Source organism: Prunus dulcis, chromosome 2 (genome assembly GCF_902201215.1).
Source record: "Prunus dulcis chromosome 2, ALMONDv2, whole genome shotgun sequence".
Taxonomy (NCBI): Eukaryota; Viridiplantae; Streptophyta; class Magnoliopsida; order Rosales; family Rosaceae; genus Prunus; species Prunus dulcis.
In genome coordinates, this window is record NC_047651.1 from 2,445,161 (window position 1) to 2,462,076 (window position 16,916).

The window sequence follows — 16,916 nt, forward strand, 5'->3', positions numbered from 1 at the left end:
TGAGACCTGCTAAGAAGAAGCTGACGAGTACGACCGAGTGATTGTGGCTACCGTTGTTCAGTTGGTTGGGGAGATCGTGGTATTGCTAAGAGGGAGCACATAATATGTTTTGCAATCAAATGTTCTTTTGTGTGTGGAATTATGAGTATTTATGTAAGTTAGTGTACCCTTTAATATTTGTCATTCAGTATCGAAATGTAATTGGCTGCAATGTTATGTTTCTTTTGTACACGCTGCTTTCTATTTGCTCTGTTCCAACAAAGTGCTTCAAGTATCCTTCAGTTACAAAAGTGTACAAAATCGTGCCCTTATTAACCAGTTGGAAAAAGTGGCTACTGCTGGAAATGATTACTGGTAATGGAAACAACAGAGTAACTGCTGGAAATGCTGCATTAGCCTGAGGATTTGAAAAATGAATCTCTGTTAAAGCATAATTCACCATAAACTGGCCATTTTACATGGTAAAAGTCATTGCTTCTTCACATAACTCAAAATTTCATACTTTATCAAATGTCTTTGAAAATTTATAAATAGGGAGAAGATGTAAAATTAACATGTCTCCAAATTTCATGGACGAATGAAACCAAGCAAATTTTCATTTCAATTACCAGTGGACATAGTAAGAGCTCATCGGAGGACATGAACAAAAACACAATACTATTCAAAAACTGAATCTTTAAACATCAATAACATGTCATTAATCTTCATAACAACCACATTTCGTGTAATACAAATATAAATCATTCAGTTGGTCCGTGCATCCTGTCAAAATCGTCGAATAATGGGTCACTACGATGTATTGGAGTTGATTCGTCGTTGGTCGACGGTGATGTCCTGCATAAACATCAAACACAAGCACATAAAAATTTTACCTATTCAAATTTTAGATGCTATTACAAATAGTGTTAGCATCTTACGGTGTGTTCAAGGCTGGGCATTGTCTTCTATCATGACCAATGTGTCCACACTCCCGACAGTGTCTAATCCCTCGCTTCATTGCCTTTTCCTTTGCTCCCGTTACTCCTTTCGACCTTCCTTTGCACCTCACTCTCTTATGGTCTTTCATATATTGTGTTTGAGAGCTGGACCCTCCAACTTCGTTATTACTTGGTCCATCCTTCAGCAACTTCAACTTCACCTGCAAACTTTTTTGAGTCTCTGACAGTACCTCACATCCTTCTTCACTCATTACTGCATCACAACATATCAATGCATTCCACTTACACAAAACATTGCCCAAATTGACACAAAATACGCATAGCCTAACTTCCAATTACACAAAACGCAAGCAAAATTTCATAAGTTACGTCATCTCTTGTGAAATAATCTGTTAAAAATAACATTAGAACCAATATGTTCAACTAAGAACACAAATGTAATTCAAACCACCAATTACAGAACTTCACCCAATATCCTCTCCAAATGCTTACTCCTAATGTCATTAAGCCTAAGTTTAGGTTCTTTTACCTACATTTCATAATTTTCCACCCCGACCAACAACAATGAACTAAGTATATTGAATATTCATAAGCAAATGACACATTATTGATTCCAAAAATGACGCATTATTGATGCCACAAATGACGAATTTCCCACCCTCACAAAAAAATCAACCAAACCCAATAAAATCAATTCAGCAAGTGAACTTACCTCTCAAAATCAATCGGGACCTCTTAAGTCAGTCAGCTGGAAAGAATGTGGTGGACATTAGAGAAGACTCTTTGGTATTTGAGACTCCATCTCTACCAAAATCGAGGAACAACTGCTGCTGCGGCTTCTAGCTACAAAAAGAGATATGCTACTTTGCTTTCATCTGGAATCTTGTCAGCTGAATGAAAAAGAGAAGGGGTTTTCACTTGAGCCATAGAATCAAAACAGGGCAACAGCTAGGTAAGAGACATTCTTCGTAATACCCAGGTTACCATAGATCGCAGGCCTCCCAACGAGCTAATGACAATCGAGTGACTATACGGTTTGGGAGATTTGGATCCTTCTAATTGTGGGTTTGCTTTACATTCAAAAAGAGAAGATTGTGTTCTTCAATTTTTCAGAAAGAGGGAAAGAGGGGAAGAACTGAAGTTGGGTTTCTAACGGGTTAGATTTCAACCCGATTCTACATGCACCCTCTTTTAAAAACTCACCGTTGGATGAAATCCAACGGCTCTTACATACCCCTCACAAACACCCCTTATAACTTCCCACTCACTATAGACTCTCCCTAAAAAAAATCGGGTCAAACTATATTTGGTTTTGGCTCATTGGGTTGGACTAACCTTCTTTAACTCGTGAGTCGCGACCGCAGGCCAACTGATAGTCCCTTCCTATCACAAATTTACAAGAATTTTATAATGAGGGCCTTATTTAAGGTCCTTAGATGAGACCCTATCTCTTAATCGTTGAATCAAATTAATTAGTTATTAAATTAAATTAATTAAATTAATCCAACAATTAAGAAATAAGACCTCATCTAATGCCTTATAGAATGACTCCACAAACTCACATAGCCTATATTATCAAATTGTTGGGTTCATTTAGAAACTCCCAGCTTAAGCTGAAAACTTCAAATTCGGCTAGGCCCAATGGACACCATCAACCTAAAACTTGGGCCTGAATAGTGGATCCAGTTGAGCACGAGTTCCGCCATTTCCGCTGCCTAGACCTCAGTCAGTCTGCCGCCCGCCAACTTCAACAGTATTTGACTCTCTCTCTCTCTCTCTCTCTCTCTCTCTCTCTGTGGTAAAAGTAAAGCTTTGTTTTTTATCTCACAAAATCTTAGATCCTGTAGTAGTTTCGAAAGCTTCATTCTCTCTCTTTATCTCTCTATGAAGTGTTGGAATTGCGCAAATGGGCAATTGGAGACATCGTCCCCCTCGTAGAATCTACCGTCAAGAAAAGCTTCCAAGCGTATACCCTCTACCATATCACCCCGAACCTCCTCCCCCTTCAGGTAATTTTCTGTCTTTCTTTGTTTTTTGAACTTGTTTACTATCAATTTGAATTGGGTTCTTCTTGAATTGTTGGTTTGTAGGTTTTTCTTGATGTGTTTTATCTGAATTCTTTATATGGCACATGTTCTAGTTGTTCCAGTTTTTCCCCTTTTATCAAATCCTTTTTACTTTTTCAGTAAATGGTTCCTAAGAAAATACCAAAGCTTATAAACACTTAGATATTTTAGATTGTTTATTTGTTCAGCAGAGAAACTTACTGAGAATTCCAGGCGGGTATTATAACAGTCTGGGGAGCAATGCTAGAAAGCACCTATTTATAAGACACTTGTTAGGATTGAAGACTGATAATTGGATATAGATACCTTATTATGGTCTACTTTGATTGGCTTATCGTGAAATAGAACTACATTTGTTTGTGCCCATCATTTATTACTTCTTCATGTGCTTTGGTGCATTCAAAATGCACAGAGTTTGCATGCTTTAATTGGTCAGGTTACTTCCGTCGTGTATGTTAAACCCATTAGCCTATTTGTTCACCCATTTCACTATCTTGAGTGTGCTACTTTGTCTTCGGAATGCCTTTCCTATTGACAGCAGATTTACATGTGAGAAAATAGTGCCCGAAGCCATGTCTAATACCCTTTTCATATTGTAGATTACTAAATTTAAATTGGTCTCCTAAAATTAAACTTTGCAGAAGAGGATTAAATTTTTTTTCCTGTGTAGTTTTGTGTGTTTTGTAACAGAGCCGGCTAATTCGTTTTCTTTGTTACCTATGGAAATTTTTTTTGTTATTTCAATTTTCGGCAGGCTTTCGGTTCCATTTATAATTCATTTTGAACAAAATAAGAAACCTTAACATAACTAATTTTGTCTCAAGCATTGTGAGGTTTCTATGATAATTGCTTAGACTCTGGAAATTGTTCAAATAGGAATCGCTTATCATCTGCATCATAACGTCAGTCCTAGATTGTTAAAGACGTGAGTTCAGTACTTTCCTATTATTTTGGTTGGTCATGTGGCTTATCTCTTTTTTTTTTTCTTTTTTTTTTATTATTAGTTTTTTATGTTCACATGACGTATGGGGCATTAATTCCGCGTCTTGGTAATCTCATCATTGTTGAAAGAGTCATTCTATTGGAATCTTACTTTCTTTTTTTCTTTTTTTCATTTGTAGGGTTTTGTAAGGATGGTATACCTTATTGGGAAAAGCAATTCTGCACTTTGGTTGGGTCCATACCATGGTGGAAGGTAGCAGATGCCAAGAGGTATATGTATGGAAATAGTAATGTACTCAATTGGAACGATTCAGCTGGCGAGGAGGCATTTCAAAATGCAAAACAGCGCTTTTGGGCGGACATCAATGGCGTCTCCTGTGACATCTCTCTGCCTGATGCAAGTATTTATATTGATGAAATAGATTGGTACCCTATTATTGATCCCGAACTCATTAAGGAAGTGGATTGTGAGTACTTTGCTCCTGATGAGGAAGAAGGGAATGGCAAGTTCGGGCGAAGAAACAAGAATACAAAATATTCAGCTTTTGTTACTCCAGATGGACATAACAGGGTTCCAAATAACAGCAGAAATGCTTGGGAATGTGACAACATTCAGGGTAGTGGAGATTTGAAAAACACAGTTCAGGGCAGAAACCAGTGGAATACTAATGGTGACAACCCTTGGGAAAGTGGAAGTACTCAGGGCAATGGAAGTATGGAGAAGAATGCATGGGAAGATAGCAGGGATAAGTCATGGGGATGGAACCAGATGGGAGATAATATCACTCTGTCAAAGGGTTGGGATAATGATGTTAAACCTTGGGAAGGTGGCTGTCAAGGTGTTGCGTCTGTGGAAGGTAATAGATGGGGTGATCCAATATGTAAGTCTTGGGGCTACAACCAGCAGGAGTCAAAGAATGTGGATCATAGTGAGAATCGTTGGGGGGGCGGTCCTAGTCAAAACAATAAATCTCTAAAATATAGAGGGTGGAGAGATCGTGGAGGAGATGAGTGGGGTTGGAAACAGTGGGGGAGCCAGAATAACCAGAAAAATAATTTGGATTTTAGGATAGTAAACAGTGGTTCGGGAGCTAGGAACCAGGGTGGCCATAAGAGGGAACGTCCTCAAGAATATATATCAGATTATAAAAGCTCAAGATTTCAAGGGAGTGATTATCAAACAGGTAATTGCTGGAGTAGGGGAAATAATAGAAAGAGGGTCAGTTTTGCCCGAGTGTGATAGAGAATGGGGCATCGGTATATGTAATGGCCTCAAACCGTCTATCCTTGGAGTCAATAGAAGCAGATTTGCAGGCATGATATACATATCATATTATTTCTGTTATCTGTCTCCTATAGGCAGTGTGTAATTTTGTTCTTCCAGAGTGCAATTTGATTGATATAGTTTGGGGGCCTTTAATTTTAATGGACACTCAACGTTTGCGGCATTTATCATTGTAGAATTACTTGAACTGAATGTAATGTTACCCCTGCTTTCCAGAAAGAAGTAAGACTTGTAGTGTTGACTGGATAAGCTCACAATATTAAATTGAATGCGAAAGTTAATTATAAAAAAAACTGTCATATTGGTGTGTCCAGTTTTCTGTTTATAACTTCCCATAAGTGGTGTATGTTTGTGCTTGTGCTATTGTGTGTTTCCTTCCCATATTTTATGGTTCCAAGTTTTTCTCTCATCCTATGATGTGGGGATTGCTCGAGTTCAAGTCTATGTTCTCTGCTTATGAATATCATTCTCTTTAGCAGTGAGATTTGGGCTCGATTTTGGGCCCCCTAAAAAGATCTACTAAATTCAATATAACTCTTACTATTCACCCCTCAAAAAATAGAAAAAGTTAACAAAATAATAAATTTTTTTTTCAAATAGAAATTAATATTTATACACATGGTATTGTATGGGCTTTTTTCTTTCGGCAGCTAAAAACGGGTTGGACCCCCATAAAGGGCAGATGGCTAAAATTGCCCTTTGAGGCTGAGTTCCAAGATCAAGCCCCAAGAATGGTTCGAAAGGACTGAGATTCCTAAGGAAACACCTTGGTTACCTTCACCAATAAAAATAACAACAGTTACAGATGATTTCTTGATGCTTACAGATAAATTTTCTAGCTTGGCATGAGAGGCTTGTGGCATGGAAGCAAAATCAGCATGAGTTTAGCACCAAAGAGGAAAATATGGCTTTCTAGGGAGAAAGAGGAGTGTTAAGGTGAGGAAGAAGAGGTTTGCAAGCAGATTTGGCTGAGAAGAGAGAAAGAAAGAACCAAGTTCTTCCGGCAGTTTGAAGAAATTCTGTCAGATGTGAAAATGGTCTATCAGAAGAAGAAAATGGAGAATGAGGGTGAATAGTGTACGAGATTGCTGGGTTTTTGCAGGTAGGAGAGGAAACTTGCTCTCTAGGTCTGAGTTCTTTAGCTAATGATGAAGTGGTGGGGTACTGGGTAGTTTTCGGCAGCTTGACGAAACCTCTATTAAGCTTTGGAAAAGTTTACCAAAAGGGAAAATGGGAAGAGATGGAAGGATGAGCTCGAAATTGTAGATGTTTCAGAGGTGAGAGATAAAGATTGCTCTCCATATCTAAGTTGGTCTTTGGTTGGGTAGAAGAGGCCCCTTTTATAGCCGCTGGAAGCCATCTTTTTCCAAGAAACCCTAATGGTTTCTATAGATTTTGGCCAAGCTTTTCCTTCATTACTCCTCTCCTCCTTGACTTTCCTTTCTTAGTGAAATTGCCTCTGCCTATTTGCACAAAGTCAGAGATTTTGAGGAGCTCAAGGCCTCTTTCTCGCTGCTGCCTCAATGGAGAATCCCCATTTTCAGCCATCTTTCTTCCCTATTTTCTCCCCTCTTTTAAGGCTAGATCTGCTGAGGGAAAGAAATGGGTATGTACACTGGTTTGAAGGGTGTTTTTTGCTTGAAACTTGTTCCCTCCCATGTGCTGGAGCTTTCCAGCAACTTACACACATGGATATTTTGGCTTTCATCGTGGCTTTTGTTTTCAGCTAGGTGCTGGAGATTTTGCAGATATTTTCTTGAGTTACTTGGGCCTTCTAGGACAATAGGTTGGTTTATCAAGTGAATGGGCTAACTTCATCAATTGTTGGGCTATTATGGTTGAGTTAATGGACTATTTTGGTTGAAGTAATGAGCTATTTTTCTCTCTTTGTGCTTACCCACATATTTGGGCCTTAAAAATGGGCTTGAGTTCCGGGGCTCCCAAGCAACCCCGGGACTTCCATTTCTCGGCCCATAAATGGGCCTCATGTCAACTTATTACCATCCATACCACAACCCACTCAAGCAAACCCTGGGCATCTTGCGTGGCTTGGGCCCATTTAAGCTTGTAGCGTGGCGTGTTGCTTATTTGCTTGGCATGGCATGTGTGCAAGCTCATATGACGAACTTTCGTGTGCCTAAATCGGGTTTATTCTCGGTAAGGTATCGCATTGGACAGAGAATTTGATTAGACCGAACCGTGGAATTTTTTGGACCTCAACAGGTATCATCATCATGCTAATATAATAATCAAATCAAATCGTCATCATGCTATACATAAATATTTTTTTAAAAAAAAACCCCTATAATAATAGCATTGATACTCTATATAGCTCAAGTTCAAATCTAAGCAAATAGTCAAACAGAAATTAAACAAAATATATGGGATCTCAAGTTATGAAATATCTTTTTTTGAACATGCACATTAGAACCACATTTCAACTATTATAAGAAGTAATAATCTTCAAAGAATTTAATACAATGGACTCATTCATAAAAATAGAGTAATTAAATGCAGCTCAAGTAAATTTTCTTACCTCTCGATTTTGGATGTGAAATTGAGATTTTGAGGAAGAAAAGGGTGGAATGAAATCTTGAGAAGTTGCTTAGAAGAAGGGAAATGTTAATGTTGATTGAGGCAAAGACGTTTAAAAGAAGAGAAAACTTGAAAGCGCGGCTGGTCTGAGAGAGATGGAATGAAAAGAGGCGACAAACGGATGAGGAAAAGATGCTTTTAGGGCTTGTAAACCTTTCGATTTATGTTTTTTTTTTTTTTTTTTTTCCAAATATAGGAAGGAAACTCGAACTTGGAACATTTTCAAACAAAGTAGAGAGAAAAAATATAAAAAATAATAAAAAAGAAGATCGCGTCCTTTTGATCCCCACGTCATTTGGCCTCTATTCTCATATTTTCCTACACCGAGGACATTGAACATATTTTTATGAACAACCAAGGGCAACCGTCAATTTTAATGTCAAAGAGCTGTAAATGCACATTTAAAAAAAAAAATGTTGAGTCCTATAACATTTTACTGTTACTGCACAATGAAAACTACTGAGTGTAGAGACACTTTATTATTATTGCACAAAAGAGACTGCAGAGTGCACAAACACTCCAGGGATGGAAAAAAGGAAACTAACAAAACATTTGAAGGGAAAAAAAATCGCAATAGTAAGACATGATACAATGAGCCTTTTAGTGAGAAGAAAATATCAAAACATGTGACAAAAGGCAATGATAAGGTAATATGGTTATATAAGGTAGACAACGGTAATTTGGAATAATAACAAATGAATGCGTTACGAGCCATACACATAAAAAAATGATCGGATTGAGCACGTGAATTTTTTTGGGGGTATTAGTATCTCATTAACAAATCAAAATATTATTTTTATTAGAAAAAAGTAAACTATTTCTTGAAATGTTAATACATTTGGAAAATACACCTCATTCCCTTTGAAATAGAAGGGAAGGAAAATCTTCAATGACCTATGTATCTGAACGTTATTCAATTGAGAAAGGTGGGAATAACATTACCTAGTCAATCGGTTTTGTCTTCCTCCTACCCAAGCTACACTGGTTTTCTTGCAAAGTATTCACACAAATAAATATTTTGGAGCTGTTGTGACAACAATTGTTTCCCATATGTTGAGACCCAATTATTGCCAATATTTTGGAGCAGGTCGAATTGATGTCTGACAAATATGTTGATGTATAGAATATTATCAAATCCATTATAATTCCCACAAAATAAAAAAGAAATACCCGTCAACTTAGTGGGTTTGGAAATGATAATTTTCCTTCATGATTATTTCATCTTCTACCTTCAACTTTGACAAAATGTGAAAGTTTTTCTCAATTTCTTCCTTCAACATATCTTGAATTTAGCGAGTTATCCAATCTTAAGCACCACACATAGTTATAGTGATGGGTCGAGGTGGAAGCGAGTAGGAAGTATGCGAGAAAGCTTGAAAATTTAGAGGGGTGTATCCAATTCCAACTTTTAAAGACTTTTTTTGAGTGAATGACTTTTCTAGAGTTGACAAATTCTTAATGACTTTTACATACTTTATAAAGTTAAGTGACAAACTTTCATATACTTTTGTTATAGAGTTTTATAGACTTTTAAATACTTATTTTTATATTTATTTTACAAATAGCATTTATCTTTTATGTTGATTGAACTAGTCAGCATTGAACAAAAAATTAGGGAAAAAAACAATTGGATACAATTACATAAAAGCAAAGAATAGTTCTCCTTAACATTAGAAAATGATAAAAATGACAAAGTACATTTGAAAATGTACCATAAGGAAATAATTGGCGCTCAACTAGCCATGATTCAGTCTACAAAAAAGCTTAGCCATGATTCATTTCAATGGTCACTACCGTTGAGTTCCGTTATTATCTTGCATGGCATTTCTCCACATGTCAAAAGCTATACCAACTCTCCATTCATTAGCATTCTCTCGTTGTTGTTCTTGAGTTTCAAAAACTTGTTCCACATTATCTCCTTCATTCCATGGTAATCGTGAAGATGATGAAGACTCGTTCTCTAGTTCAATAGGAAATTCATCAGAACGACATTCCCTAAGAAGAAAATTATGTAGTCCTGCACAAGCTAACACAAGCTCTGCTTGAGTCCTATATGGGAATGGAGGTGCTGACTTGAAAATTGTGAATCTTGATTTAAGTATCCCAAATATTCTTCCATTGATAATTACTATATCACATGTACAAATCCTTATTAATTGTGTATATTTTCATAATAGCTTATTGGTAAACTGCATCCAATGCACCTTTTAAATTTTTATTTATCAAATCTAATCACATAGACAAGTAACATATTCTTATCAAAATAAATAAATATTACTCAGTCATCAATAATATTTCATAAACACTCACAAATCAACAGAAATGGTTAGATTACAAAAGAGTCTATATTCCAGCAATTCTCCTAACCTAATATGTGGGATGTAAATATTATATGAAAAAATTATCCACCTAACGAATTATGGGTAAAGAAACAGTACCTAAAGAATAAATTAATGGGTTTAGGGGCAACAAATTATATAATAAAATATTATAAACAAACATAGCATATGAGACAATCAATATAATAAAATATTTATATGCAAACACAGCTTTTTTTACTAATAGAAGAAATATTCATCAATAATAAACGTGTGGATGAGAAGAGAAGAAAAATATTCAATATTTTTTTACTAACCTGAAGGAAGTGGATGACAATGGAATACCAAAGTGGAGCCCTAACCATGAAGAAAAAAGATCTATTTGCTTGATGCTTGATATAACAAGGGAAGAAAGAATTGGAGACGTTTGGAGACTTTTTGGTTCTATCTTCTCAGCTTCCCAATATTTTCATAAAGTCTGGTGTAAATTAGCAAGACTTTTCGTAGTAAGAATTACCTTTAAAAGTATTGAAAAGTCATTTATTTAACAAAGTTTTTAAAAGTCATTAATATTTTGGATACCTCAAAACTTTTAAATACTCTTTAAAACTCACAATTGAATACAACTAAACTTTTAAAGACTATTTAAAAGTCACAATTGAATACCTTCAGACTTTTAAACTCATTAAAAGTCATTAAAAGTTATAATTGGATACACCTCCCTTAGTCTTGGAGCGTTAAGAAAAAACATCTCGTGCTCGTTCAATCCAATTTTTAGTTTTTTGATTTTCATATTAATAGATTTGGATTTAAACAAATAAGTAAAATTAAACATAACCGGTCCTGCATTGAATTTTTGAACTCTATTTTGTCAAGCGGAAAGAATTTTAGAAAGACTGAAAGAGAGTAATAGGGGCAGACCCAAATTGTAAAATGCCACCTCAGTCCCCACCCCCTAAACCCCAAAACTTCACCTTCTTCCACGGCCACCGCAAGCCCTCACAGAACCGCCCTACAGTCCGCGGCGGCCTCTTCTCCAACCGCGTCTCCCTCCCAAACCACAGATACCCCACCGCCGCCCCCCAACCTCAGCCCTTCGAACTCTCCAAATGGGATCCACACCTCCCCCAATCCTCGCCGTCCACTTCATCATCCAACCCTGCCGACACGACACTCCTCTCATTTCTCTCCCCTATCGCGCGCTTCATTCTCGACGCGTTCCGCAAGAACCGGAACCACTGGGGCCCACCAGTCGTCTCGGAGCTCCGAAAGCTCCGCCGGGTTACGCCCGACCTCGTCGCCGAGGTGCTCAAGGTCCAAAACGACCCCGTCTCCGCTTCCAAGTTCTTCCACTGGGCAGGTAAGCAAAAGGGTTTCAAGCACACTTATGCTTCCTACAATGCCTTGGCCTATTGTCTGAACAGGTCCAACCGGTTCCGGTCCGCGGACCAAGTCCCAGAGTTGATGGACTCGCAGGGCAAACCGCCCAGCGAGAAACAGTTTGAGATTCTCATCAGAATGCACTCCGATGCCAATAGAGGTCTTAGGGTATATTACGTGTATGAAAAAATGAAGAAATTTGGGGTTAAACCCAGGGTTTTCTTGTACAATAGGATCATGGATGCGTTAGTGAAGTCGGGTTATTTGGATTTGGCATTATCGGTTTACGAAGACTTTAGGGGTGATGGGTTGGTCGAGGAGAGTGTTACTTTTATGATCTTGATAAAGGGTCTTTGTAAAATGGGAAGAATGGATGAAATGTTGCAGCTTTTGGAGAGGATGAGGGTGAATTTGTGTAAACCTGACGTGTTTGCATGCACGGCAATGGTTAAGGTTTTGATTTCAGAGGGGAACATGGACGGCTGTTTGAGGGTTTGGGAGGAAATGAAGAGAGATAGGGTAGGGGCAGACGTTATGGCATATGCAACTCTGGTTACGGGTCTGTGTAAGGGAGGGAGGGTGGAGAAAGGATACGAGTTGTTTAGGGAGATGAAGGTTAAGGGTTTCCTGATTGATAGAGCTATTTACGGGGTGCTGATTGAGGGGTTCGTGGCAGACAGGAAGGTTGGAGCGGCATGTGATTTGTTGAAGGATTTGATGGATTCAGGGTATAGGGCAGATTTGGGGATATATAATTCTCTTATTGAGGGTTTATGTAATGCGAAGCGGGTTGACAAAGCTTATAAGATTTTCCGAGTTACAGTTCAAGAGGGTCTTCAGCCAGATTTTGCTACGGTGAATCCCATTTTGGTGTCTTATGCTGAGATGAAAAGAATGGATAACTTTTGCGATATGCTTGAAGAGATGGAGAAATTTGATTTTCCTGTTATTGATGATCTTTCAAAATTCTTTTCCTTTATGGTAGGAAAGGAGGATGGAGTACCGTTAGCTTTGGAAGTGTTTGGGGAGTTGAAAGTTAAAGGTTATTATAGTGTTGGAATCTACAATATCCTTATGGGATCCCTCCACAAATCTGGGAAAGTGAAGAAAGCATTGTCTCTCTTTAATGAAATGAAGGATGTGGATTTGCAGCCCGATGCGTCTACTTATAGCATTGCAATTATGTGTTTTGTTGAAGATGAGGACATCCATGAGGCTTGTGCCTCTCATAATAAGATAATTGAGATGTCTTGTGTTCCTTCTATCTCTGCTTATTGTTCTCTTGCAAGAGGTCTTTGCAAAGTTGGCGAGATTGATACAGTTATGCTGCTTGTTCGTGACTGCTTAGCCAGTGTGACAAGTGGGCCCATGGAATTCAAGTATTCTCTTACCATTCTCCATGCATGTAAATCTAATAATGCTGAGAAGGTGATTGAAGTACTAAACGAGATGATGCAGCAGGGTTGTCCTCCGGATGATGTTATATACTCTGCTATAATCTCTGGCATGTGTAAGCATGGAACAATAGAGGAGGCAAGGAAGATATTTTCTAATTTGAAAGAGCGCAAACTTTTAACAGAAGCCAACATGATTGTGTATGATGAAGTATTAATTGAACACATGAAGAAGAAGACGGCAGATCTGGTGGTGTCAGGGTTGAAGTTTTTTGGTTTAGAATCCAAGTTGAAAGCAAAGGGTTGTAAACTGCTGTCGGGATGAATTATGAAGCCAGGTACTGAATTCACTGGTTACTTGGCTTTTAACATGTTTAATATGTATAAGATAGTCCAGTCCATAACCCATTGGAGAGTACGTACCTTCTGTAGCAATTTGCTTTTAATGCATGAAGTTGTATCGGGTGAACACTGCAATTAAGATCTGTATGTATTTGTGGTTGTAGTCTTCAGAGTGGCAGATGGTGCACCTTTCCAGGGTAGTGTTATGAGGCTTCATATCAGAGGGCATCATGAGTGATGTTTGTTTTTTCAGCGTCTCATAACTTCTCCAACAGGTCAGTTTAGTTCTCTAAAGCCTTGTGTTGAACCTAGTGAGATCCTTTATTGTCAATTAATGTGCTATAGCAAGCTGATTCTTGTTTTTTTTTTTTTTTTTTTCCCTTGCTAGATTGTGCTTTAGCTCGGCATATTTTGGAAAAGAATCAAGAATATTTTGTTTATCGCCCCTGATTCTTGATGTATGTGGAGAAGAAAACGTAGTTCAGAACTTCCATTCTAGTGTACAGGTCTAAGCTGTTTACATGGTTATCTGTCTTCCAGTAACCAAGTCTATCAATCAAATTATTGTTGTTCTTGTAATAAAGTCTATGAGGGTTGATATTCCATTGATAGCAGGGGGAGATATTTTTCTCAAGGCAAACTCCAAGTTCCCATTTCAATGACAGTGATGGGCTGAACATGCAGGAGTTGATGTTTCCTAAGTTTTTTTGCAATAGGTCAAAGATGACAGATCTGAAATGTTCATAATTTGTGAGAGAAATTGAGTCTGCAATGCATGTAATCCGCAATGTTCAAGGTGACTTTTGGGTTTTGGCATAGCAGATTTATTTCATGAACCTTTTCTACTTTGTATTTTGTATCTTGAAATAAATTATAATAAAAAATTCAGAATTGACAATAATTTCAATTATGACGATTCGAAATTTAAAGAAATCATTCTATTGATCTATATGAATACTGTCTGTAAAATCCTTCAGGTGGGATTGTCACTTCTGCTAGCAACCAAGAACATGCTTATCGGAAACACTAACAGCAAAACCTCCTCTGCCTATTAGACAAACTCTATATATTCATACCATATTTCTTTTTACAAACAACAGAAACACAATGCGTGCACTCTAATTCTCAAGGAAGGAAAAGAAGGTGCCATTAGGCTCGAAGGCTATCGGCACAACATTCTAATGTCAATACTCATTTGACATACAAAATTGTCAAAGCCTATAAGGCTCCCTGCATCCCCTTCTTTCCCTTACATTCAATGAATCACCATTCACAATGGCACGCTGATATGAAATATAAAACTAAACCTTACCAAGCAGCAAAAAGAAAGTCTAGACTTCCCTTTTGGGCCGGTTACGTGTTCGTGGAAGGGCAGGTTTTTCTTCTATAGGCATGTCAACTTCATCATCCTCATCAGTTTCCCTGATCGCTTGATTAATTGCAATCTACATCAACAGTACAAACATTATGACCTACTTACAAAAATATAGAGAGAAAAAAAGAAACACATGTGTGCATACGAAAATATAAACAGTCAGGATAATGACAATTGCAGCAGGTTTTCCATATTTCTTGTGGAGTAATTTTCTTCAAAGGCTAATTATAATGTGAGACCAACAAAAGTCAAGCTGTGAAGAACAGACATGCTATCCCATGAATTAACAGTTACTATAATCGCAAATGTAATAAATAATTTGCTTGGCAGACCACAAGTATCAGGGACAATGCTTTGTTGATTGAGTTTCCAGAATCAGGTAGTTCATAAACATAACAACTAATTGGAGAAAAAGAAAAAGAACATCGCAAACAAACAGATTATGATCTATTTTTAGCAGTACTTGCAAAACTCTCACTTTCCAGTCCCTCCTGTTCACCTAGGGGTTCCGAAGATAGTTTTTTACATTAACGAAAAGAGGAAAACATATGATTGTTCCCATTACAAAATGGAATCAATACTCAAATATTTGAATCATGTCATCATGGGATGGCTTCAAAGAAATATAGGAAAACAAAGATAAGGGCTTGTGTCAAAACAGCAGCAGAAGATATATTGTCCCTAATACTATATTAGGGATAAAGCACAGAAAAATGATAAATATCTTAATTTTAAACCAAGTATTCTTTTTAAGGCACATCTCTAAGAACATGCCATTGGAGTTGCATAACATGTCTCTAAGAACATGCCATCAGACAATGCCAGATATAACCGAAATCACGATTTAAAACAAAATTGAGATTATATGTGAATGTGAACATACATTTTATATTTCACAGGAACATGTGGATAAAAGCTCCTAATTTTCGCTATTGTTCCATTTCTGGGTGATTACGACATCAAAATTTAAACATAATGAGAAAACTACTATAGAACATTTGTACACTACATATTGTGCGCTGTTAGAAAACAGAGTACATAAGAGAAAAAAAAAACATCTTGACAGAGCAAAGTGACACCATACATTAAATCCATTTGAACTTCAACTAATATAGAACTGATGGGAAAACATTGAAGGCTTGCCTAGCAGTTCAATTGCCACTTTATATTCTATATGAAAGAAATCATTGGCAATCTTGTTCATTCCAATCACCACAAAAACGAAAATAAAAATAAAAACACTTGCAATCTTCAACAAAACCCAAAACCCACATGAACTTTAACATCTCAGAAGCATTAAGCCGCATGCAAATAAAGACAAAAACCCAGTTGCAGAAATTTCACAAACCTCTTCAAGAAATTCTTCGTCGAGCTTATCGGCGATTCTCATGGAGGTGAAGACTGTGACAGCGATCAGAGAGAGTGGCATAACGAATGCGAACACGTACTGGTTCGTGGTGGGACCGGAACGTGTCACCACCGTTAGGCCTCTGGCTTGGCGGCGGGAAAATCGAGTCGCCGGCGATATGGGCACGTGCGGGGGGTTGAGTAGAGCACGTGAGGACGGGGCTGGTGGAGAGAGAGTGAGAGAGGCTGTGTTGGAGATGAGAAGCCTTGCCATGATATGGTAGCAGCTTAGCTTTTCCGCTCGGAGTGGATAATGTTATCATTTCGCTTTTATAAAATCACTGCGGGTCACGTTAACATTGTCTATTTTGTTGTTTTTTTAATTTATAATTTTTATAATTTATAATTATTTATTTAGAGAAAGACAATAGATTGTATTTATCCGCTCAGACATCAGTCACAAACGTCATACGGAGGAGTTCACCGGCAACAATAAGTGCACAATGTGTACTTCCATTGATATGCACATAGGACCAAAGAAACTCCGGTGTAAAAGCGCCAAGGTTAGTCCATTTTTTATTTTTTCTCTTTCGATAGTCCATTTTTACCAATGGTTTTAAATCTATACAAGTAAAAATATGTTTTTAAAACGGTACAAGTAAGAATACTTTGTTTAAAATAATACTTCTTGAAAAGAAAAAGTTCTTTATTGTTTTTTGGTAACACTAAAAATAAATCTTATTGAATTTACAGTTTCAAAGGATGAGTTTCTCTTTCCTCCTTTTAATCTAGTATTCCTTTTGTTCTTTCACAAGGTAGCTCGCTTCATCAAGCATACTCTGCTTTCGTCAATAACTTCATTGAAGCTAATATTAGCAAAGATGATGCAATACCGTTCCTTGTTGAGCCCTTCTAAGATTTCAAAGCAAGTTAC

General features: G+C 37.4%; 3 protein-coding genes and 1 long non-coding RNA gene across 6 annotated transcripts; 2 read left to right on the plus strand and 2 right to left on the minus strand.

Annotated features, from left to right (window-relative positions):
* Positions 1–660: 660 nt before the first annotated feature.
* Positions 661–967, minus strand: LOC117620390. The gene is made up of 2 exons (XR_004584741.1): positions 918–967; positions 661–834 (listed from the first exon to the last, which is right to left on the minus strand). It is a non-coding gene; the product is annotated as an uncharacterized LOC117620390 (long non-coding RNA).
* Positions 968–2,714: 1,747 nt separating this feature from the next.
* LOC117617918 (bifunctional endo-1,4-beta-xylanase XylA-like) lies at positions 2,715–5,472 on the plus strand. Its single transcript, XM_034347537.1, has 2 exons — positions 2,715–2,947; positions 4,126–5,472. The coding sequence occupies exons 1-2, from the start codon at positions 2,845–2,847 to the stop codon at positions 5,184–5,186; spliced, it is 1,164 nt and encodes a 387-aa protein (XP_034203428.1). The 5' UTR covers positions 2,715–2,844; the 3' UTR covers positions 5,187–5,472.
* A 5,560-nt stretch (positions 5,473–11,032) lies between these two features.
* Positions 11,033–14,105, plus strand: LOC117617916 (pentatricopeptide repeat-containing protein At4g20740). 3 transcript variants are annotated; one of them, XR_004584454.1, is made up of 4 exons: positions 11,033–13,256; positions 13,425–13,535; positions 13,649–13,766; positions 13,876–14,105. XR_004584454.1 is itself a non-coding variant. In XM_034347536.1 (2 exons), exon 1 carries the CDS (start codon positions 11,078–11,080, stop codon positions 13,241–13,243), a length of 2,166 nt encoding a protein of 721 aa, XP_034203427.1. In that variant the 5' UTR covers positions 11,033–11,077; the 3' UTR covers positions 13,244–13,256; positions 13,425–13,624. The 3 variants fall into 3 exon arrangements, 1 of the variants encoding a protein (XP_034203427.1); XR_004584453.1 differs by having other exon boundaries at positions 13,649–14,105; XM_034347536.1 differs by lacking the exons at positions 13,649–13,766; positions 13,876–14,105 and having other exon boundaries at positions 13,425–13,624.
* A 71-nt stretch (positions 14,106–14,176) lies between these two features.
* Positions 14,177–16,291, minus strand: LOC117617919. The gene is made up of 2 exons (XM_034347538.1): positions 15,984–16,291; positions 14,177–14,705 (listed from the first exon to the last, which is right to left on the minus strand). The coding sequence occupies exons 1-2, from the start codon at positions 16,254–16,256 to the stop codon at positions 14,592–14,594; spliced, it is 387 nt and encodes a 128-aa protein (XP_034203429.1). The 5' UTR covers positions 16,257–16,291; the 3' UTR covers positions 14,177–14,591.
* Between the last annotated feature and the right edge of the window lie 625 nt (positions 16,292–16,916).